Source organism: Ornithorhynchus anatinus, chromosome X5 (genome assembly GCF_004115215.2).
Source record: "Ornithorhynchus anatinus isolate Pmale09 chromosome X5, mOrnAna1.pri.v4, whole genome shotgun sequence".
NCBI lineage: Eukaryota > Metazoa > Chordata > Mammalia > Monotremata > Ornithorhynchidae > Ornithorhynchus > Ornithorhynchus anatinus.
In genome coordinates, this window is record NC_041753.1 from 5,169,705 (window position 1) to 5,193,550 (window position 23,846).

The 23,846-nt window shown below is 66.1% G+C and overlaps 1 protein-coding gene across 1 annotated transcript in view; it reads right to left on the minus strand.

Moving 5' to 3' along the window:
• Window positions 1-994: 994 nt before the first annotated feature.
• PEAR1 (platelet endothelial aggregation receptor 1) overlaps window positions 995-23,846 on the minus strand; it is a 32,081-nt gene continuing 9,229 nt past the window's right edge. The window contains 25 exon segments of the mRNA XM_039910877.1: window positions 995-1,283; window positions 1,735-1,974; window positions 2,136-2,183; window positions 2,298-2,427; window positions 2,917-3,005; window positions 3,085-3,315; window positions 3,410-3,494; window positions 4,336-4,658; window positions 6,226-6,296; window positions 6,656-6,803; window positions 7,556-7,708; window positions 7,799-7,966; window positions 8,472-8,592; window positions 9,418-9,592; window positions 10,858-10,886; window positions 10,889-11,023; window positions 11,026-11,074; window positions 12,779-12,915; window positions 13,033-13,153; window positions 15,189-15,271; window positions 15,273-15,436; window positions 16,424-16,516; window positions 16,623-16,723; window positions 18,291-18,395; window positions 20,850-20,966. Of these exon segments, the coding sequence (XP_039766811.1) occupies window positions 1,132-1,283; window positions 1,735-1,974; window positions 2,136-2,183; window positions 2,298-2,427; window positions 2,917-3,005; window positions 3,085-3,315; window positions 3,410-3,494; window positions 4,336-4,658; window positions 6,226-6,296; window positions 6,656-6,803; window positions 7,556-7,708; window positions 7,799-7,966; window positions 8,472-8,592; window positions 9,418-9,592; window positions 10,858-10,886; window positions 10,889-11,023; window positions 11,026-11,074; window positions 12,779-12,915; window positions 13,033-13,153; window positions 15,189-15,271; window positions 15,273-15,436; window positions 16,424-16,516; window positions 16,623-16,723; window positions 18,291-18,395; window positions 20,850-20,941 (3,243 nt within the window). The 5' untranslated portion in view covers window positions 20,942-20,966 and the 3' untranslated portion in view covers window positions 995-1,131.

Below are 23,846 nucleotides of genomic sequence, written 5' to 3' on the forward strand. Positions count from 1 at the left end.
CAGAGTAAGCGCTTAACAGATACCAACATTATTACAGTAAGCGCTTGCCGGCTGCCATTATTAATCTCATCACCCTCCCCAGACCATCAGCCGGTCGCGAGCGGGGAATTATGCCTAGTGTTCTGCTGTCCTCTCCCGAGCGCTCAGTCCTTGGGCGAGCCACGTCGCTTCAGGGCCCCAGTTCCCTCATCTGGGAAATGGGGATGAAGCCCGTGAGCCCCACGTGGGACAACCTGACGGCCCTTGTATTAATAATGTTGGTATCTGCTGAGCGCCTACTAGGTGCCGAGCCCTGTTCTAAGCGCCGGGGGAGATCCGGGGTCATCGGGTCGTCCCCACGTGGGGCTCCCGGTTAATCCCCATTTGACGGATGAGGTCACCGAGGCCCAGAGAAGCGAAGCGACTCGCCCACGGTCACCCAGCTGCCGAGCGGCGGAGCCGGGAGTCGAACCCGTGACCTCGGACTCCGAAGCCCGGGCTCTTTTCCACTGAGCCACGCTGCTCCCCCCAGCGCTGAGAAGAGCGCTTGGGACCTAGTGAGGGCTTGACAGAAGACCGTGATCGTTATTACAGTGCTCTGCACGGGGTAAGTGCTCCCTAAAGACGATTAAATGAGTGATTTCCCTCCCCTCTGCCCCCAGAGAAACTCCCTCTCCCCTACCAAGGGCCCGGGGTCCCGCGGTGCCCCCTCGTCCCCTGCCATCCGTGGGCCTCCCTGACCCGCCCCCCCTCGGCCTCGCGGCCCTCCTCCCTGCCTCGCCCCTGCCCCGCCCCCCAAAAGAGACCCTCGCTCTCGCGCAAAATCCAATGAGTTTTATTTACAAGCCGGGGAGCGGGACACAGGCGGGGGAGTGGGGAAAGGGAATAGGGGAGGGGGAGCGGGGTCGCTCCCCCCGCCGGCCCCCCCCTTCCCTCCGTCCACCCGACCCGGAGGAGGAGACGGGACCCCGGGCCCCTGGCGCGCCCCCCCCCCCCCCCCCCCGGCAACCTGGGAGAGGCGTGGGGGGGGGGAGGCCGGCCGGGGTCCGCGGTCTCCACCCCCGCCTCCGCGGGACCCCCCCCGGGAGGAGGGCCTTCCCCGCGGCCCGCACCGTCCGGGGGTCCCTTCGGCTCTCGGCCCCGGGGCGACCCTCACCGGTGCTGGGGCCGCCGCGGCGGGGACGGCGGGCGACGGACCGGCGGCAGGTCGTAGTGTCCGGGGACGTGGCTGTTCTTCGGGGAGTCGTAGTGGCCGGGGGGGAGCCCCGGCGGGGCGGGGGGCCGGGCGCCCCCGGGGCCCGGCTCTGGGGGAGGGCAAGAGGCGGGGGTGAGGACCCGGACGGGGCGCCCCGCCCCTCTCACGCCAACCTCCCCGCCGGCCCCGGATCCCGCCCGGCAGGCCGCCGCCCTCGCGCCCCCGTCCAGCCCTCGCCCCTCACGCCGGGCGGACGGCCGCCGCCCCCCGGCTCCTCCCAGAGCCCTTCCCCGACTCGACCTCCCTCTCCTCCGTCCCGCGTCCCCCCGACCCGCTCCCTCTCTTCGCCCCCCCCCCCCCCCCCAGGTCCGTCTCCGTCATTTATCGACCTCTCCTCCCGTCGGTCCTCCCCCCGAGAGGGGAAGGCGGCGGGGAGGGGGGGCAAGGGACGCGTCCGTTCTCGTTCTATCATCCTCGGCCGGGCGGCCGGTCCGGTGGCCCGCACGCCGTCAGGGCTCGGGGTCCGGCCGACGGAACGGCCGGGGGACACGGGGGCTCACCGAGGCTCGGGCAGGGGTCGGGCCGCTCGTAGGTTCCGCTGTCCCTCCGTCCGGGCGGGGGTCTCTCCCCGTCGTCCCCGGGGGCTTCGTCCTCCCGGGCCCCGGGCCCCTTCATCTCCACGTAGCCGCCCTCGCCGGGGCCGCCCGGCAGGCCGGGGAGGTCGCGGATGGTGGCGTAGGGGTTCTCGACGGCCGGGGGGTCCGGGCCGGCGGCCGGCGGCCCCTCCTCCGGGATGCCGCCTGGGGGGCGGGAGGGAGGAGGCCGCCGGGGGGACGCGGGCCGGCGGCGAGGTCGGCCCCCGTCCTCCGCGCCCCCCCCGGCCTCCCCCTCCCGCCCCCCGTCCCTCTCCCCCGCGGCCGGTGCCCCCGGTTCCGTCGGCCGCCGCGGCCCCCTCGGTCACCTTTACGGTAGAAGGGTCCCAGGCTGTAGCTGTGACCGTGGCTGAAGTCTGGGGGGGGACGGGGAAGGGTCAGACTCTCCGGCCTCTCCCGCCTCCTCCCCGCCGCCCCCCCCCCCCCCCCCGGCCCGGGTCCGGTCCCTCCGTCCGTCCCGGGGCCCGTACCCCGTTGGCGGTGCCCGGGCGGGGCTCCCCCGAGGCGCTTCCAGTCGGCGGGGAGGGTGGCGCGGCCGTCGGGTCCGAAGGCGCCCGGCCGATCCGGGGCCCCGAGCGAGAACATCTGGCGGCCCGGCATCTAGGGCGGGGAGGACACGGCGGGCACGGCGAGGGGGGAAGAGGGGACGGCGGGGGGAGAGTGAAGGGGGAGGGTGGGCACGGCGGGCGGGGGCACGGTCAGAGGGGGCCCGGGCACACAGGGGGCAGAGGGAAAAGGGGCACGGGGGACCCAGTGGGTGGGGGACAGAGCGAGGGAGGAGGGTGGGCACGGCGGGTGGAGGCACAGTGAGAGGGAAAAGAGGGCCGGGCAGGCTGGGGGGCACCGAAAGGGGACGCGGTGGACACGGTGGGTGGCGGGCGGAGCCAAGTGGGAGGCTTGGCACGGGGGGCAGAGCGAGGCGGGGAGGACGGGCCCGGCGCGCGCAGGGCGGGGGGAGGGAGGATCTCGGTTAGGAGGGGCTCACGGGGCACCAGGAGGGGGGCACCCGCCCCCCAGGCCAACCCCCTCCTCCCCGAAACCCTCAGGGCCCCGTTTCCCCCCGCCCCCCCCCGGACGGCGGGCGCCCACCTTGATGGGGAGCGGGGCCCGGGGCGAGCACCGGGACAGGGTGTGGTAGCTGGGGTTGGAGTAGTAATGGCTGGAGCCGGGGGGCGCCTCTGCGGGGGGGGGGGGGGCGCACGGTCAGCCCGGGCCCACGGCGCCCCCCCGCCCCCCGCCCCCCAGGTCCCCACTGGCCTGGCACGGCGTACTCGGAGGCGGGTGGCCGCCCGCCGCCGTAGGCGGCCGTCAGGCGCCTGTGGATCTTCCCCTTCTTCCAGCGCCGGTAGCCGACGACGAAGGCGAGGAGGCCGGCGGCCAGAGCGCACGGCGCCGCGACGCCCGCCGCCGCGACGCCCGCCGCCGCGCCCGCCGAGGCCGAGACGTCAGGCGGGGCCGGCGCCACGGTGAGAGGCTGGCGGGGGATCCCTGGGAGGGGACACGCCGGCGCTGACCCCCGCCCGCCGCCCCCCGCTCCGTCCCGCCCCCGGGGGGGCGGGGGGGGGGGGGGGCGACCTGCGACCGATAACCACCGGGGCATCTCTGAAACCCTCCGAGCCCCGGCACGATTGGGGCCGCCGCCGCCGCCGGGGTTTCTTCAGCCCTTCCTGAGCGCCCGAGCGCCGTTCTGAGCGCCGGGGGATACGAGGCCGCCGGGTCGTCCCGCCGCGGGGCGGGGGGATCGAATCCCCGTTTTCCAGACGAGGAAACCGAGGCCCAGAGAAGCGAAGCGGCGTTCCCAGGCTCGCTCGGCGAGGGGCCGGGAAGCCGGGTCCTCTGACTCCCCGACCCGCCCGGCGGAGAAGGCCTCTGCCCAGAGAAGCGGCGTGGCCGAGTGGAAAGAGCCCGGGCTTGGGGGTCGGAGGCCGCGGGTTCGGATCCCGGCCCCGCCGCTCCTCAGCCGTGGGACCGCGGGCGAGTCGCCTCGCCTCTCTGGGCCTCGGTGGCCTCCTCTGTGAAATGGGGATCAACCGGGAGCCTCACGGGGGCCGACCCGATGACCCCCGTCTCTCCCCCGGCGCTTAGGACGGCGCCCCGCACGGAGTAAGCGCTCGACGGATACCGACGTGATCGTTATTAGGCGGTGAGGCGGTGGTCGTGGTCGGGAACCGGGGACGGAGAGGGGGCTGATAGTGATGGTGTCGGTGGAGCGCTCACTACGCGTCAAGCGCCGTTCTGAGCGCCGGGGTGGATACGAGCCGATCGGGGTGGACGCGGTCCCCGTCCCACCGCAGTCTCGATCCCCGTTTTGCCGGCTTGTCCATTCCAAGCGCTTAGTACGGTGCTCTGCGCATAGTCAGCGCTCAATAGCTACCCGATAAACGCTGTTGAATGAATGAACGAATTTTACAGAGGAGGGAACGGAGGTTGTCGAGCGCTTACTAGGTGCCAAGCACCGTTCTAAGCGCTGGGCTAGGTACGAGGTGACCGGGTTGTCCCCCGTGGGGCTCCCGGTCTCCACCCCCCAGTTCCCGGCGAGGAAACTGAGGCCCGGAGAGGCGAAGGGGCTCGCCCGGGCGGACGCGGGACCCTCCTCCCCGACCCGGCCTGGCTCCCCCGTCCTCGGTCGGTGCGGGTACCTTCCGAGCAGAGGCGTCCGCTCCATCCCCCGGGGCAGGAGCAGGAGCCGTCCCGGGGGTCGCAGGGGGCTTCGTGGTGGCACGGGCAGGTCCGGGCGCAGTCGGGCCCCCCACTGCCCCGGGGACACACTGGGACGGGGGGGAAGAAGCCCGTCAGCGGCCCGCTCGCCGCCCGCCCCCGCTTCTCCGCCGCTTGGCACAGAGTAGGCGCTCAACCGATGCCCTGATCATCACCATCCTTACTTTCACTCATTCGATAGTACTTATTGAGCGCGTCCTACGTGCTGAGCGCTGGACTAAGCGCTCGGAACGGACAGGTCGGCAACAGACAGAGACCGTCCCTGCCCTTTGCCGGGCTTACGGTCTCGTCGGGGCGGACGAGGACAACGGCCATCGGGAGAGTCCAGGACACCTCGTAAAAACGACGGCAAATGAATAGAATCGGGGCGACGGACATCTCATTAAACAGAACAAACAGGGTGATGAAGACATACTATCATTCAGCCCCGCACCACGGCGAGATTCGCTCTAGCCTGGAAGCTCCTCGTGGGCGGGGAAAGAATAACAATAATGGTGACGGTATCCGCGAAGCGCTGACTCGGTGCCGAGCACCGTTCTAAGCGCTGGGGGAGAGGCAAGGTGACCAGGTTGGCCCACGTGGGGCTCACGGGCTTCATCCCCGATTTCCAGAGGAGCTCACCGAGGCCCGGAGAAGTAAAGCGACTCGCCCGAGGTCCCCCGGCTGACGGGCGGCGGAGCCGGCATTAGAACCCACGACCTCCCCCGCCCGGGCTCCCTCCGCGAAGCCGCGCTGCCTTTCAGCGCTTAGAGCGGTGCTTGGCACGTAGTAAGCGCTTAAAAAAAACCCTTCGGCACTATTCTCTTCGGCGTCTGTCATTCTCTCAAGCAATTATAATAATGGCTCGTTGAGCGCTTACTGTGGGCGGAGCACCGGGCTAAGCGCTTGGGAGAGTATGATACGATGATCCACCGTGATCTCCCCCGCCCACAACGAATTTACAGGCTGCCGGCGGGGGGGGGGGGGGGGGGGGGGGACGTCGATACAAATAGATACAATGACAGATCGGGACGTAAGAGTCGGGGGACCGGGAAGGGGCGGGAAGAGCAACGGGAGTCGGAAGGGAGCGGGAGATGAGGAAAAGTGGGGCCGAGTCTGGGAAGGCCTCTCGGAAGAGGTAGGCCTTCGATAATAATAACGGTATCCGTTAAGCGCCCACTATGTGCCAAGCACCGTTCTGAGCGCTGGGGGAGACACAAGGTCGTCAGGTTGTCCCCCGCGGGGCTCCCGGTCTTCACCCCCATTCGACAGAGGAGGGAACCGAGGCCCAGAGGAGTGAAGCGACCGGCCCAGAGTCCCCCGGCTGACGAGCGGCGGAGCCGGGATTAGAACCCACCACCTCGGGCTCCCAGGCCCGGGCCCCTGCCACGGAGCCAGATTGCTTCTCGTAAGGTTTCGAAGAATAATACTGTGGATGTGTTAGGCGGAGTCGTTACCCGCGGGATGAGAGGAGGGAGACGGGAGGCCGGAGGAGCGCTTAGAACGGTGCTCCGTCACGCAGCCGGCGCCGGATAAAGAGGAAGCGACTGGCATCTAGGGGCCGAGTCGGAGCATGCGAACGGATCGTCCCCACCCCCCCTACCGCCGGGGCCCGCCTCACCTTGGGCCACCTAGTCTGGCGGACCGCCGTCCAGCCCGGGGAAGGGCAGGTGCACGCTGCCTGTTGACGGAGGTGGGCACGTCGCCGCGTCGGCAGCAACTTGCAGGGGACGGAGCAGCAGCGCTTGCCGTAGCGGGCCGGAGGGGCAGGCCTGGGCACGGGGGGCGGGGGGGAAGGGGCGCTTAGGGGCCGCGCCGCCCCCCCCAACCCCGCGGGCCTCGGCCCCCCAGCCCCCCTCACCGGGGCCCGCAGCCGGGGCCGGTGGGGACGGGGCTGCAGGGACCGGGCCCGTCGTTTCCCACTCCGACCCTCTCCCCAGGCCGTTCCCCCCGGCCGCTCAGTGAATAACGCTGAGGGCCATCCGTTAAGCCGAGCACCGTATCTAACAGCTGGAGGGTGACGCGCGACGGGCTCGGGTTTAAGGGGCTCGCCCGGTGCCCGAGCCAGGCGGCGGCGCCCCCCCCCCCCCACCCCCCGGCGTGGGGGTGGGGGACGGGGGTCGTCGCTCACCGCGCTGGCAGGAGGGAACCCCGGAATCCGGGGGCGCAGGCGCAGCTGCCGTCTTCCGCGTCGCACGTGCCCCCGTTCTTGCAGGTGCAGGAACTGTTGCAACCGGGACCCCAGAGGCCTTGGGGCAGCGCTGGCCCGCAGCGGGGTCCTGCGGCGGGGGGCGGGGAGGGGCGGCGGGCGCTGGAGAGGGGGCTCCCCCATCCCCATCTTCCCCCTTCGCGACCGCGAGCCGATCGGCGGGCAGGGAACGGTCTCCACCTGTCCGTTCCAAGCCGCTTGGGACGGTGCTCTGCACATAGTAGGCGCTGCTCAGTAAATACTCCTGAATGAATGCGCCTGAGCCCGTTATTGGGCAGCGGATCGTCTCCGTCGCCGAGCTGTCCGTTCCAAGCGCTTAGGACGGTGCGCCTGCACATAGTAAGCGCTCAATAAATACTACTGGGATGAATGAACGAATGAATGCACCTGAGCCGGTTAACGGGCAGGGATCGTCTTCTGTTGCGCCGAACTTGTCCGTTCCAAGCGCTTAGGACGGTGCCCCTGCACATGGTAAGCGCTCAATAAATAATACTATTGAATGAATGAATTGATGCACCTGAGCCGGTTTTTGGGCAGGGATCGTCTCTTTTGCCGAACTGTACGCTCCAAGTGTTTAGGACAGTGCTCTGCACACGGGAAGCGTTCAGGACAGTGCTCCGGACATAGGAAGCGCTCAGGACAGTGGTCTGCACGGGAAGCGCTCAGGACGGTGCTCTGCACGGGGAAGCGCTCGCTAAATACCACCGAATGAACGAGTGTAGGGGGTCGAGCCTCGGCTCCTCCCGGGGTGGACCCTAAGGCCGGGGAGTGGGAAGGCCCTGGGTTCTAATCCCGCTCCCGGCCCCCCCCCCCTCTCCGGGCCTCGGTTAGTTCTGTGGCGGAAGTCGGGGAGGCGGGGGCCGCTCACCTGTCCATCCGGGGAGGCAGAGGCAGCGGCCGTCCAGCGGGCCGGCAGCCGGGCGGCGCGCTCGCAGTCGCAGCGCTTAGCGCCAGCCCGGGCCGAAGCCGGCCGTCCTGGAGGGGGGGCGGGGGGGCGGGGGCGGAGCGGGGGGGGGGGGGGGCCAGGCCTCTCCCCTCCCCCTCCCCCCCGGGGCCTCGGGGCACTGACCGGGCAGGGCAGGCGGCATCGGGGTCCGTGCCAGCCGGGGGTGCAGGCGCAGCTGCCGCTGTCCGGCCGGCAGGCGGCGCCGTGCGCGCACTGGCAGCTGGCGTTGCAGCCGAAGCCCCACGTGCCCGGCGCGCAGGGCACCGAGCAGTTTCCCGCCTGCCAGCCTGGGCGGGGCCACGGGGCGCTCAGACCCGCCCACCGGACGCCTCGGCCAATCGGCGCCCTCCGGGGCCCCGTCGGGCGCCGCCCCTCCCCGCCCTCCGCCAATCATCGGCCCCTCTCGGGCCCCGCCCTCCCCCCGTGGCTCCGCCAATCGGCGCCCTCCGCGGCTCCGTCGATCACCTCCCTAAGCCCCTCCCCCGTTGCTCGGCCAATCGCCGCCCTCCGTGGCCCCGTCAGTCACCGCCCCGGCCCCGGCCCCGCCAATCACCGCCCCGGCCCCTCCCCTTCCAGGCCCCACCCTCCCGGGCCCCGTCAATCACCGCCCCGGCCCCGCCCCTCCCCCGTTACCCAGCCAATCACCGCCCCGGCCCCTCCCCTTCCAGGCCCCGCCCTCCCGGGCCCCGTCAATCACCTCCCCGGCCCCGCCCCTCCCCCGTTACCCAGCCAATCACCGCCCCGGCCCCTCCCCTCCCCGGGCCCCGCCCCTCGGCCCCGCCCCCTCCGTACCTTCCTTGCAGACGCATGCGCCGTCGACGGGGCTGCAGCCGAAGGCGTGCAGGCAGGAGCAGCGCTCCGAGCAGTTGGGCCCGAAGGTGTCGGCGGGGCACAGGCTGGCGCAGTGCGCCCCCTGCCGGAAGCCCCGGGTGCACGTCAGCGTTGGGGATGGGGAGCGGGCCCCCAGCCCGGGTGGTGACGGTGGCCGATCTCGGGGAGGCGGGCGCCCCCTTGCGGGTGGTCGCGGGGGCAACCCGCCCCGCCCCCGCCCCCTGGTCTCTGAGCATGGCGCACTGTCCTGGCCCCCGCCCCCAGCCCGGGTAGTGACGGTAGCGCCGGTTCTCGGGGAGACGGGGCCCCCTTGCGGGGCGGTCGCAGCGCACCCGGCCCCGCACACTGACTCCGCCCACTAATCTCTGAGCATGCGCACTGCCCGACCCCCCCACCCATTGGCCTCTAGCCCCCGCCCCGTGTACTGACTCTCCGCCTCCGTCCACTTACCTGTGAGCATGCGCACTGCTCCCGACTCCGCCTCCGGCCCCGCCCACTGGGATCTGAGCATGCGCCCTGTCCCTGTCCCGCCCCCATTGGCCTCTAGCCCCGCCCCCCTTGTACTGACTCCGCCCAACCTCTGGAGCATGCGCACTATTCCCGACTCCGCCTCCGGCCCCGCCCGCGGGGATCTGAACATGCGCCCTGTCCCCGCCCCTTCCATTGGCCTCTGGGCCCCCCCCCCTGCCATGACCCCGCCCACTGGGTTCTGCAGCATGCGCCATTATTCTTGACTCCGCCTCCGCCCGCCCACTGGGTTCTGAAGGCATGCGCAGTCTCCGACCCGCCCAGCCCCTGCGCTCCGCCCCCTCCCTTCCGGGCTCTGCGCATGCGCCCCCCCCCCCGCGCCCGCCCCGGGCTCTGCGCAGGCGCACCGGCCCCATCCCGGTCCCCTTTGGAGCCTGACCGTGTATCCGGGGGTGCAGAGGCAGAGTCCGGTGTCGGGGCGGCAGGTGCCTCCGTGCAGGCAGAGGCAGGGCTCCCGGCAGCCCGGTCCGTGCTGGCCCTGCGGGCAGCTCTCGTTGCACTGCAGGCCCGCCCAGCCCGCGGCGCACCGGCACTCGCCGCTCATGGGGTGGCAGCTGCGGGGGGGGGGGGGGGGGAGTCAGCGGGGTCAGGGGTCACGGACGGGGGGGGGGGGGCCGCAAGGTGGGAGGGGAGGGGGCTTCTACTGACCTAAAGCAAAAATGACTTACTCATCTTGGGCCTCCAGACTCTAATAATACTAGTTTGGTAAGCGCTTACTATGTGCCAAGCACTGTTCTAAGCGCTGGGCACGTGCCAAGCACTAGGCACTGTTTTAAGCGGTGGACACCGTCCTAAACAGTGAGCACAGCTCAAGCTCCTTAAGGGCCGGGAACCTATCTGCCAATCAATAATAACAGTGGCATCGACGGCGGACTTTTATCGTTTTGCTGTCCGTCCGTCTGTCCGTCTCCCCGCTTTTAGACCGTCGTTGGGCAGGGATGGTCTCCATCTGTTGCCCCGTTGGACTTTCCCAACGCTTAGTCCAGTGCTCGGCACGCAGTAAGCGCTCCATAAATAGGAATGAAGGAATCCGTGAAGCGCTTACTATGTGCCAGGCACCGTATTGAGCGCCGGGGTGGAGACGAGATCAGGCTGGACAGAGTCCCGTCCCATATTGGACCGTCGATCTTAATCCCCATTTTACAGGCGAAGTAACCGAGGCCCAGGGAATTTAAGTGACTGGTCCAAGGTCATCCAGCGGACGAGTGGCGGGACCGGGATTAGAACCCGGGTCCTTCTGACTCCCAGACCTGCCCTAGCCACTAGGCCACGGGCGGGGAATGTGTCACAATAATCCTAACGATGGCATTTGTTAAGCACTTACTACGTGCAAAGCCCTGTTTTAAGCACTGGGGAGGCTACGAGGTGATCAGGTTGTCCCACGTGGGGCTCACGGTCTTAATGTCCATTTTACAGTTGAGGTCACTGAGGCACGAGCAGTTAAGTGACTTGCCCAAAGTCACGCAGCCGGCAAGTGGCGGAGCCGGGATTAGGACTCACGTCCTGTGACTCCCCAGCCCGGGCTCTTTCCGCCACGCGGCTTCTCTATGATAATAATAATGATGCTATTTCTTAAGCGCTTACTATGTGCCACGCGCTGTTCGAAGCGCCGACACGAGGTCATCAGGTGGTCCCCCCGTGGGGCTCCCGGTCTCCATCCCCATTTTCCAGAGGAGGGGACCGAGGCCCAGCGAAGCGACTTGCGCCAAGCCGAGGAGCGGCGGAGCGGGGATTAGAACCCGCGACCTCTGACTCCCCAGCCCGGGCTCCTGCCGCCGAGGCCCGGGGCCCCCCCCCGAGCCTTCCCCGCCCGCGTCACCTGAGGCTGTGCCCGGGGTGGCACTCGCAGCGGGTGCTGGGCAGCCGAGCCCGTAGCTGCCCGGGGGGCAGAGGGGCTGGTCGCAGCGCTCCCCGGAGTAGCCGTGCTCGCACAGGCAGGACCCGTCCCGGGCGAAGCAGCGGGCGCCCTCGGCGCAGTCTACGACCGCTCGCTGCAGTCCTGACCGTAGCGGCCCACGGGGCATTCCTCCTGGCACCTGATGGGGAACAGATTCCCCGTTTAATGTTGGTATCTGTTAAGCGCTTACTCTGTGCCGGGCACTGTTCTAAGCGCTGGGGTAGACACAGGGGGATCAGGTTGTCCCACGTGGGGCTCACGGTCTTAATCCCCATTTTACAGATGAGGTCACCGAGGCACCGAGAAGTTGAGTGACTCGCCCAAAGTCCCACAGCTGACAAGTGGCCGAGCCGGGATTTGAACCCATGACCTCTGACTCCAAAGCCCGTGCTCTTTCCACTGAGCCACGCTGCTCTCCGTGAGCCCCTCACTGGACAGGAACCGTCCCTCTCTGTTGCCCTGTTGTCCATTCCAAGCGCTTAGTACAGTGCTCTGCACCTAGGAAGCGCTCAATAAATACGATTGAGTGAAATTTGTAAGCGCTCACCATGTGCCGGGCACTCTACTAAGCGCTGGAGTGGATACGAGCAAATGGGGTCGGACCTTCTCCCGCCCCGCTCGCCCGCACGACGATGGACCGCGCCTCCCACCCTCTCCCCGGCTGCTTCCGCTACACTGGCAGCTCGTCGTGGGCGGGGAATGTGTCGGTTTGTTTTATTGGACTCTCCCAAGCGCTCAATAAATACTGCTCACTGTAAGCGCTCGATATATTCTGCTCACTGTCAGTGCTCGATAAATACTGCTCGTTGTAAGCGCTCGATAAATACTGCTCACTGTAAGCGCTCGATAAATGCTGCTCTCTGTCAGTGCTCGATAAATACTGCTCCTTGTAAGCGCTCGATAAATACTGCTCACTGTAAGCGCTCGATAAACGCTGCTCGTTGTAAGCGCTCGATAAACGCTGCTCGTTGTAAGCGCTCGATAAACACTGCTCACTGTGAGCGCTCGAAAAACGCTGTGCTCACTGTGAGCGCTCGATAAACGCTGCTCGCTGTGAGCGCTCGATAAACGCTGTGAGCGCTCGATAAACGCTGCTCGCTGTGAGCCCTCGATAAACGCTGCTCGCTGTGAGCGCTCAATAAATACTGCTCGTTGTCAGCGCTCGATAAATACGGCTCACTGTAAGCACTCAAATACTGCTCACTGTAAGCGCTCGATAAATACTGCTCACTGGAAGTGCTCAATAAATACTGCTGACTGACTGACACCGTCCCTTGTCCTACGTGGGACTCACAATCTCAATCTCTTGGTACAGATGAGGGAACGGAGGCGAAGTGAAGTGACCTGCACAAGGTCACCCAGCAGACAAGTGGTGGGGCTGGGATTAGAACCCATGACCTTCTGACTCCCAGGCCCCGGGCTCTACCAGGCTGCTTCTCCGCCAGGCAGCGGGACTGGACGACGGGGCCGTGTAATAATAATAGTAATTGTGGCATCTGTTAAGCGCTTACAATGTGCCAGGCACTGACTGTATTAAGCGCTGGAGCGGATACAAGCTAAGGGGTTCGGACAGAGTCCCTTGTCCCGGGGGGGGGGGGGGGGGGGGGGGGGGTCCCAGTCTCCATCCCCATTTTCTAGCCGAGGTGACAGAGAAGTGCAGTGACTCGTCCAAGGTCACACAGCGGACAAGTGGCGGAGCAGGGATTAGAACCCAGGTCCTCCTGGCTCCCAGGCCCGGGACGGGGCGATGGGGTCGCGAAACCCTCCGGGACCCCACCCCCTTCAGGGACCCCCGGGTTGGGGGTCCCGTCCCCCGCCCCCCGCCGGAAGGGCCCCCTCTCACCGTTCCCCGGTGTAGCCTTGGGCACAGAGGCAGTGGCCGGTGACGGGGTCGCAGCGGGCCTGGTTGTGGCACAGGCAGGCCTCCCGGCAGTCGCGCCCGAACCGGCCCTCGGGGCAGGGCTGGGAGCAGATGGCGCCCTGGGGGAGGGCACGGGGGTGGGCACGGGGCGTCGGGAGAGGAGGGCACCGGGCTCCATCCTCCAAGGTCAGGTCCCACCCCCCGTCGGCTCAGCCCCCCCGGCCCCCGGCGCCTACCGTCCAGCCCGGCGGGCAGTCACAGTGCCCCGTGCCCGGCTGGCACACGCCTCCGTTTTGGCAGGGGCAGGTGCTGGGGCAGGAGTCCTCGGAGGTGACGTTGGCACAGGACACCTCGCAGCTGCCGGGAGAGACGGGGGAGAGCAGGGGTGAGGGACGGCCTCGCGGAAAGCGCCGAGACCCGGTGGGCGGAAGGACCTGGGTTCTGATCATTCATTCAGTAGTATTTATTGAGCGCTTACTACGTGCAGAGCACTGGACTGAGCCCTTGGAATGGCCAAATCGGTAACAGATAGAGACCGTCCCTGCCCATTGACGGGCTCACGGTCTCATCGGGGGAGACGGACAGACGAGAACAATAGCGATCAGCTGTGTGACTGGGGGCAAGTCACTTAACTTCTCGGTGCCTCAGTAACCTCATCTGTAAAATGGGAATGAAGACTGTGAGCCTCACGTGGGACAACCTGATGACCCTGTAGCTACCCCAGCGCTTAGAACAGTGCTCTGCACATAGTAAGCGCTTAACAAATACCAACATTATTATTATTATTATTATCCCGGCTCCACCACGTGTCTGCTGGGTGAGCTCGGGGGAAGAAGAAGAAGAAGAAGAATGCTGGTACGCGTTAAGCGCTTACTCTGTGCCAAGCACTGTTCTAAGCCCTAGGGGGACATACAAGGTCAAGCTCTAGCCACCGAGCCACACATCGTGCCGGTGTTCGACACTTGCTAGGTGTCAGCTGGGTGACTTTGGGCGAGTCACTTCCCTTCTCTGGGCCTCAGTTCCCTCATCTGTCAAATGGGGATGACGACTGGGAGCCCCACGGGGAACAACCTGCTCACCGTGTATCCACCTCAGTGCTTAGAACAGTGCTCTGCACAGAATAAGCGCTTAAGAAAATACCATTATCCCCAGCGCTCAGAACAGTGCTCGGCACACAGTAAGCGCTTAAGAAAATACCATTAGTCCCAGCGCTTAGCACAGTGCCTGGTACACAGTAAGCGCTTAAGAAAATACCATTACACCCAGCGCTTAGAACAGTGCTCGGCACCCTGTAAGCGCTTCACAAAATACCATTATCCCCAGCGATTAGAACAGTGCTCGGCACACAGTAGGCGCTCAGCAAATACCATTATCCCCAGCGCTTAGAACAGTGCTCGGCACCGAGTAAGCGCTTACAAATGCCATTATTACTGTTATGATGATGATGATGACGGTGTTTGTTAGGCGTTTACTCGGTGCCGAGCCCTGTCCTAAGCGCTGGATCATGAGGATTATGAAGATAAGGTGGAAAGAGCTCGGGCTCGGGAGTCAGGGGTCATGAGTTCGAATCCCGGCTCTGCCACTTGTCAGCCGTGTGACTGTGGGCGAGTCACTTCACTTCTCTGGGCCCTCAGTTCCCTCATCTGGAAAATGGGGATTAACTGTGAGCCTCACGTGGGACCACCTGATGACCCTGGATCTCTCCCAGGGCTTAGAACAGTGCTCTGCACATAGTGAGCGCTTAACAAATACCAACAATATTAGAGAATCAGCGTGGCTCAGTGGCAAGAGCCCGGGCTTGGGAGTCAGAGGTCATGGGTTCGACTCCCAGCTCTGCCACTTGTCAGCCGGGTGACTGTGGGCGAGTCACTTCACTTCTCTGGGCCTCAGTTCCCTCATCTGTCAAATGGGGCTTAACTGTGAGCCTCACGTGGGACCACCTGATGACCCTGGATCTCCCCCCAGCGCCTGCACATTAAGGGCTTAGAACAAGCCCCTCAAACGGCCGGGACCGTCTCTATCTGTTGCCGACTGGTTCATTCCAAGCGCTTAGTCCAGTGCTCTGCACATAGTAAGCGCTCAACAGATACTACCGAATGAATGAATGAACAAATACCAACAGTATTAGAGGGGGGGGGGGAGGAGCGCGCAGGCGCAGACGCCTCGGCTCCACGCCCTCCCACCCGCGCGCAGGCGCAGACGCGGCCCCCGCGGCCCCGCCCCCCTCGCTCGTGCGCGCGCCGCTGCCTCCTCGCGCCCCCCCCCCGCGCGCGCGCGCGCCGCTCCCCTCCCCCCTCGCGCCCGCCCTCGCGCCGCTCCCCCCTCCCTCGCGCCCGCGCCCCGCCCCTCGCTCCTCGCGCCGGCCCCGGCGCGCCCCCTGGCGGCGACTCACATGGGCCCGGCGGTCCCGGGGGGGGCAGAGGCAGGCTCCGGTGGCGGGGTGGCAGGGCGCCCCCTCGAGGCAGGGGCAGGCCAGGCGGCAGGCGGGGCCGTAGGTGCCCGGGGGGCAGGGCAGGCGGCAACGCGGGGCCCGCAGGCCGGCGGGGCAGGAGCAGGCCCCGCTCTGCGGGTCGCACGTGCCCTCGGGCCCGCAGTCGCAGCGCTGCCGGCAGGACGGGCCCCACGTCGACGCCCCGCAGCCTGGACGGGGACCGGGACGGGGACGCTCACACCAGGCTCCGGGCCAAGCACCGTGCTGAGCGCCGCGCCGGGGCCGGGCCTCTCGCCCATCCCACGTGGGGCTCCCGCTCCCCGGCTCCCCGGCGGACGGGCGAGGGCACCGGGGCCCGGAGAATGGCCTCTGTCCGGCGCTTAGGACGGTGCTCGGCACACAGTCACCGCTTAACAGGTATCATCGTCATTATTATTATTATGAATACTCCGTGCCAGGCACCGTGCTGAGCGCTGGGGTGGAACCAAGCCCGTCCCTCGTGGGGCTCACGCTCTCCATCTCCCCGTCGGACGGGCGAGGGCACCGGGGCCCGGACAGCGATGCCGGCCGCGATGGCGGCGTTTGTCCGGCGCTTAGGACGGTGCTCGGCACACAGTCACCGCTTAGCAGATATCATCGTTAGCATTATTACCCTGTGCCGGGCACTTCGTGAGCGCCGGGGTGGAGGCGAGCCTGTTGCCCGTCCCCCGTGCGACTCACAGTCTCCATCACCTCATGAGGGACCTGAGGCCCGGAGCATAATGATAATCACGATGGTGTCTGTCCAGCGCTTAGAACAGTGCTTGGCACACAGTGAGCACTTAAAATATTATCATTAAGCGCTTGCCACACGCCAGGCACCGGGGTGGAGACGAACCGATCGGATCGGGCGCGTTCCCCGTCCCACAAGGGGCTCACGGCCCCCGTTTGACGGAGAACTGCAATGACTTGCCCGGGGTCACGCGGCGGACAAGCGGCAGAGGCGGGAATGATAATGATGATAATAACGACGAGGGTATTTGCCCGGCGCTGACGACGCCCGAGGGAGATGCGAGGTCATCGGGCGGTCCCACGTGAGGTTTATTCCCCTTCGACAGACGAGGGAACCGAGGAACGGAGAAGCGAGCGAGGTCGCGGGGCGGACGAGCGGCGGAGCCGGGGGGCGGCGGGGGGTGGCAGGGTGGGCCGGTACTCACGGCTGGAGCAGTCGACCCCTCGCCAGCCGGGCTCGCACTGGCAGCGCTCCGGGGACAGGCATCGGCCGTGGACGCACTCTCGGCTGCAGAGCGCTGAGCGGAGGACGGGAGGGGGACGCCTCAGGCCTCGGCCACACATCCGGGCGCGGGCCGGGGGGTCACGGGGCCCATCGCCCACCCCCGGGGACGGCGGACTCACGGACGCAGACGCCGCTGCTCTCGTAGTAGCCTTGGCAACACCGCAGCCGCTGCCTCTGGGCCGTCCTCACCGCCTGGCGGTAGGCCGTCCGGTAGACGATCCTGCGGGGGGGGGACGGGGCGGGACGGTCGCCCCGGTCCCCTCCTGGACCCCTTCGCCTCCCCCCCGTCCCCGCCTGCTCTCCGCCTCCCTTCCTCTGCCCCCAACAGACGGGTGAGGGGGGGCATCTGCAGCTGGAGGGATTGAGGCCAGACTCTAGGCCGTACACTCGTGGTGGGCAAGGAATCTGGCAGCGGGGGGGGGGGGGGTCTTCGTTAAGCGCTCGCTAGGTGCAGAGCACTGTTCTGAGCGCTGGGAGAGATACGGGGTCGTCGGGTTGGCCCCCGTGAGGCTCACGGTCTTAATCTCCGTCTCCAGTTTCCCCGTGAGGCCCGGAGAAGTGACTTGCCCACGGTGAGCCGGCGTCCGAACCCATGCCCTCTGACTCCCAAGCCACTGAGCCACGCCATATCGAACTCCCCCCAGGCGCTTAGCACAGCGCTCCGTCAGTACCACGGCTCGACCGTCGGGGGTCTGGACTCTGAGGACGGACAAGGAAACGGCTGCCCGTGCGAGAGGGGAACTGGGTCCGACCGGCTTGATGGGTTGTTGTTTTTTTAAAAAATGGTGTTTGTTCGGTGCTTTATTACGTGCCAGACACTGTGCTGAGCACTGGGGCGATCCCAGCGGATGAGGTCGGGCACGGTCCCCGTCCCCCACGGGGCCCTCACTCTTCGTCCCCGTTTTACGGCGGAGGGGACTGAGGCCCGGAGGAGCGAAGCGACTTGCCCGAGGCCACGCAGCGGACGTGGGGCGGAGCCGGGATTAGAACCCACGACCTCGGACTCCCGGACCCGGGCCCTCTCCTCTAGGCCACTGACGTTTGTAGTTTCCGAGCGCTTAGTACAGTGCTCTGCACACAGTAAGCGCTCAATGAATAGGATCGAATGAATGAATCGACCCCAGGGCTTAGAAGAGCGTTGGACACACAGTAGGCTCTTAAGAAGAGAGAAGCGGCGCGGCCTAGTGGGTAGAGCCCGGGGCCCGGAGGTCAGAAGGACCTGGGTTCTAATCCCGGCCCCGCCCCCCCCCCCCCCCGTGTGACCTTGGACAAGTCGCTTCCCCTCTCTGGCCCTCGGTTACGTCGTCTGTCAAACGGGGATCGAGCCCGTGAGCCCCACGTGGGACGGGGACCCGGGTTCAGCCCCGCATCCAGAACAGCGCCTGGCACATAGTAAGCACCTCACGGATACCATCTGAAGCAAAAAACCACCTGTCCGCCCTCCAGCTCCCCGTTGGACGGATGGGGGAACCGAGGCCCGGAGAACAACGATCATCGGGATGGTGCTGGTTAAGCCGGGCACGGGTTCGAATCCCGAGCCGGGTGGCTTCTCCGTGCCTCAGTTCCCTCATCTGGAAAATGGGGATGAAGACTGGGAGCCTCGCCCGCTGACCCCGGATCGCCCCCGGCGCTCCGAACAGAGTGAGCGCTTAACGGATACCAACGTTATTACGATGTGCCAGGCACTGTGCGGAGCACCGGGGTGGGGTGTTTAAACCATTTTTTTTTTTTAAAAAAAGGGGGGTTAAGGTTGGGGGGCGCGAGGGGGGAAGGGGTCGGCAGCTCACGTGGGCTGGTGGCAGGTGCGGAAGCGATCCAGAGGGTCCTCGCAGGGCCGGGCCGGCGGCTGGACGAAGGGGTGGGCGTAGGACTCCTTGACCACGGTGGTGAAACTGGGGAGGGGGCGGTGGGAGGGAAGGGGCCGCGTCGGCGGAGAAGCCCCCCCCCCCCCCGGGCCGGGGTCAGGAGCCCGGGGGGAGGGGGGCGGCCCCGGCCCCCAACCACTCCCCGGAGACCACCCCAAACTCCCCCGCCCCCCCCCCCACGTCGCCCCCCTGGACTAACCCCCGAGACCCCCCCCGGGCTTGGGAGGCGGAGGTCGCGGGTTCCGATCCCGCCCCCCGGTCGGCTCTGCGACTCGGGGCGAGTCACTCCTCTGGGCCTCGGCGACCTCGTCTGTCGGGGGACCACCTGACGACCCTGCATCTCCCCCGGCGCTTAGAACGGTGCCCGGCACAGAGTAAGCGCTCGATAAATACCAACGTTATCATCATCTCTGGGCCTCGGTGACCTCATCTGTCAAATGGGGATGACTGGGAGCCCCAGGTGGGACAAGCTGATGACCCGGTATCCCCCCGCAGCACTTAGAGCAGTGCTCGGCACACAGCAGGCGCTTCGCAAATACCTTCGTCGCCACTCCCCACACACAGACCACACACGTACACCCCCGGGGCACTCGATTCATCCACTCGGTCCTATTTAATAATGATAACGTTGGTACCCGTTAAGCGCCTACTACGTGCCGAGCACCGTTCTCGGCGCTGGGGGAGACACGGGGGAATCGGGTCGTCCCACGTGGGGCTCCCGGTCTTCATCCCCATTTGACAGATGAGGTCACTGAGGCCCGGAGAAGCGAAGCGACTCGCCCGCGGTCACCCAGCTGACGAGTGGCCGAGCTGGGATTCGAACCCGCGACCCCTGACTCCAAAGCCCGGGCTCTTTCCACTGAGCCACGCCGCTTCGGTATTTACTGAGCGCTAACTGGGTGCGGAGCACTGGACTGAGCACTGGGAAAGCGCAAACGCAAGTGGAGAAGCAGCCCGGCCTAGTGGAAAGAGCCCCGGGGCCGGGAGTCAGAGGCCACGGGTTCTAATCCCGGCTCCGCCCCTCGTCTGCTGTGTGACCCCGGGCTGGTCACTTCACTTCTCTGGGCCTCAGTGGCCTCGCCTGGAAAATGGGGATTAAGGCCGAGAGCCCGGGGGGGCCCGGGACTGTGCCCAACCTGATTAGCTTGGATCTACGCAGCGTGGCTTAGCGGAGAGCGCCCGGGCTTGGGAGTCAGAGGTCCTGGGTTCTAAACCCAGCTCTGTCAGCTGCGTGACCTTAGGCGAGTCACTTCTCTGGGCCTCGGTTCCCTCATCTGGAAAACGGGGATGGAGACTGGGAGCCCCACGGGGGACGACCTCATCCCCCCGACCTCATCCCCCCGTCACTTCTCGGTGCCTCGGTGACCTCATCTGGAAAACGGGGGTGAAGGCCGGGAGCCCCACGGGGGACAACCTGATGACCCTGTATCCCCCCCCCAGCGCTTAGAACAGTGCTGGACACGCGGTAAGCGCTTAACAGATACCAACGTTATTATTATTTTCTACCCGGCGCGTTAGCAGGGGGCCCGGCACGATAAAGCAGCCGGACACAGACACGCAGACGAACACGTACTCCGCTGGAGCGGCCCCCTCCCACCTCCCCCAGCCCCCCAGAAGGCAAATTTTAGGAGCAAAATCCGAATCCGCAGGCAGGGCCTTCCCATCTGGCCGGGTCCGGCTGTGGGAATACCGCGGCCCCCGCGGTCGGCCTCGGCTCCGGCCCCCCACCCTCAGGCCCCGGCCCCCCTCCGCCAGGAATGCAGGACCCCGGCCGGCCCAGCCGCCTCCTTTCCGGGCCCCAGAGCGCCCGGACGTCTCCGGCCAAACTCCGTCCCGGGGTTCGCTTCTCCCACCCCCGGAGCTGCGGGGTCAGGCCCCTCACGGAGGCCCCGGCCCCAGGCCGAGATAAAGAGAGGCGAAGAATCGGAGAGACGGAGATGCTCGGGCACCTAGAGGGAGACGGTGGCAGAGGTACCGAGAGACAGAGGGAGAGATTCCCCACCCCGCCCAGAGATCTCCAGCCCTAGAGAAGGCACGAGGCGAAGAATTGGAGAGACAGAGATGTTCGGGCACCTAGAGAGATATGGTGACAGAGATACCGAGAGACAGAGGCAGAGGTTGCCCGCCCCGCCCGGAGATCTCCAGCCCTAGAGAAGCCACCGGGCCGAGATCAAGAGAGACGAAGAATTGGAGAGACGGAGATGCTCGGGCACCTAGGGAGAGGCGGTGACAGAGATACCGAGAGACAGAGGCAGAGGTTCCCCACCCCGCCCGGGGATCTCCGGCCCTAGAGAAGCCAGAGGGAGGAAAGACAGATAAATGGAAGGTGGGAAGAGAGGAAGGAAGAGAGAGCGAGAGAGGTGTCCAGGGAAAGGAAACAGCTTGGAGAGAGAGAGAGAGAGAGAAAGGGGTCGACCCCGGGATGCCCCCCAAACGGTGCCGGCCCTGCTCCCCCGCCCACCCGGCCGGGGCTGGGCTCACCTTTCCCAGAAGCTGCAAACATTTGGGTCGGTGGGGCGGAGGCCCCCGGCCAGTCCCAGCCCCAGCAGCAGGAGGGCGGAGGCGGGCCGCATGCCAGCAGACACCCGGGGGGGGGACCTGGTGGAGAAAGCGCGGGACCCGCAGTCAGGGGACCTGGGTTCCGGTCCCGGCCGCCCGCCCGCCGGGTGACCTCGGACGAGTCCCTTGCCTCCTCTGGGCCTCCTCGCCTGTAAGATGGGGATTCACTCACTCGCTGGGATCTCCGGAGGGCTTACCGTGCGCAGAGCAGCGTACTAAGCGCCGGGGACGGTACCGGTGGACCGCGTCCGACCCGGTTTGCTGGTATCCAGCACGGCGCCCGGCACGTAGGAAGTGCTTAACGGATAACATCGTTATTATGAGGCAACCATAATCGGACACATTCCCCGGCCCACGAGGCGCTGACAGTCTAGAGGGCTCAGACCCCGCACCCTACGTGGGACGGGGCCCCGTCCGATGTACCTACCCCAGTGCTTAGCACAGGGTAGGCGCTTCAGGAGTGCCACCGTTACGACGGTCCTGGCCAGGGAGGGTCGATTTCCTGGGAAATTAAAGCCCCCTCTAGACTGTAAGCTCACTGTGTAGCTCTAATTCTATTTATTTATAATGACGTGTACTTGTTCTGACGCCCGTCTCCGCCCGTCTCGACTGTGAGCCCGGCGTGGGCGGGGATCGTCTCTCTCTGTCGCTGAATTGTGCTTCCCAAGCGCTTAGTACAGTGTTCTGTACCTAGCGACGAGAAGTGAAGTGACTTGCCCACAGTCACCCAGCTGACGAGTGGCAGAGTCGGGTTTCGAACCCACGACCTCTGACTCCCAAGCCCGGCCTCTTTCCGCCGAGCCACGCTGCTTCTCTCTAACCGTGCGCACAGCGCTGTACAAAACGCTTGGGGGAGTCCAACAGATCACCAGACACATCCCCTGCCCGCGACGGGAAGCGGCGCGGTCTGGTGGGAAGAGCCCGGGCTTGGGAGTCGGAGGACGTGGGTTCTAATCCCGCCTCCGCCACTCGTCTGCTGTGCGACCTCGGGCAAGTCGCTTCTCTGGGCCTCAGTGACCTCATCTGTCAAATGGGGATGAAGACTGGGAGCCCCACGGGGGACAACCTGATTACCGGGGATCTACTCCAGTGCTTGGCACACAGTAAGCACTTAACAAACTCCATCATCATTATTATTATTATTATTATTGTTAAGAGCCCGGGGCCGGGAGCAAGAAGGCCCGGGTTCTAATCCCGGCTCCGCCACTCGTCCGCAGCGCGACCTCGGGCAGGTCGCTTCACTTCTCTGGGCCTCAGTTCCCTCATCGGTCAAATGGGGGTGAAGACCGGGAGCCCCACGCGGGACAGCGACCGCGTCCGGTCTGATGTCCCTGTACCGGCCCCCGGCGCTTAGGACGCGGGACGTAATAAGCGCTTGACAGGTACCACAAAATAAAAAAAAAAAGAACCACCACCACAAAAAAAAAAAGTCTTCCTCCTGGAAATTATTACTGTCATTATTATTATTAAACCCAGGCCCCGGCCTGCCTCTCGCCCCCACGACCCCCGCCGTCTCCGCTCCCCGCTTCCCTCTCCCGCTCCCCCTCTTTGCTCCCGACGTTGGGGGTTCGGGGGGAGGAGAGTCGGGGCGGACCTCGGCTTAGGGGGGATGTGGAGGGAGAGTTGGAGATAGCCACCTGGGAGGACTACAGGATACAGACCCCGAAAACAGGAAACAGAGACGGGAGGCGGGAGGAGGATACGTATGGGGGTTGGACTACGCTCGTGTAGGTCCGTCCTATTTATTGAGCGCTCACTGTGTGCGGGACGCCGGATTGAGGTCCCGGGAGAGGACGGTGGGACAATGATCAGACCCCTTCCCCGCCCACAGTGAGCCGTCGGTCTAGAAGGGGGAGAGGCACGTGAATGGAAATAAATAAACGACGGATATGGACGGACGCGGTGCCGGGCGGGGAGGCGGCGGACGAGGAAAGGGAGCGAGTCGGCGACGCCGAAAGGAGGAGAGGAGGGTTGAGTCGGGGCAGGCTTCCCGGAGGAGGGGGGCCTTCGAGAAGGCCTTGACCGTCACGGTCCGTCACAGTCGTATTTACGGAGCGCCGACCGGGTGCACGGCACCGTCCTAAGCGCCTGGAAGGGACGACCGGCCAACGACGGGCTGACGGTCTAAACGGGGCTCGGTGGAAAGAGGCCGGGCTTGGGAGTCAGAGGTCGCGGGTTCTAATCCCAGCCCCGCCGCTTATCGGCTGGGTGCCTTTGGGCGGGTCACTTCTCTGGGCCTCGGTGACCTCCTCCGTCAAACGGGGATTCAAACTGTGAGCCCCACATGGGACAACGGGATCGCCTTGTATCCTCCCCCCCCCCCCCCCCAGCGCTGAGAACATCGTAAGCGCTTAACGGATGCCATCGTTATTATTATTAAACGGGGCGGATGCGCGGCAAAACAGAAGAAGTAGTCAGGCATCGATGCCGTCCGAACAGATGAATGGAATCACGGATATGGACCCATCATTAATGAAATAGAGTAATAAATAATATATAGACAAGGGCCGCGGGGAGGGGAAGGGGGTAGAGCGGAGGGAGGGAGTCGCGGCGACGGGGAGGGGAAGGGGAGCGGAGGCTCAGTCCTGGAAGGCTTCCCGGAGGAGGCGAGCTCTCGGGAGGGCTCGGAAGAGGGAACGAGAGCTAGTTCGGATACGAGGAGGGAGGGCGTTCCGGGCCAGAGGCCGGGACGCGGGCGTGAGAGGGACAAGATCGAGGTACGACGAGAAGGTGAGCGTTAGAGGGGCGAAGCGCGCGGGCCGGGTTGTATTCAATCACTCATTCACTCGATCGTACTTACTGAGCACTTACTGTGTGCAGAGCGCTGTACGAGGCGCTTGGGCGAGCACGCTATACGGAAGCGGCGGGGCTCAGTGGGAAGAGGCCGGGCTGCGGAGTCAGGGGTCACGGGTTCGACGC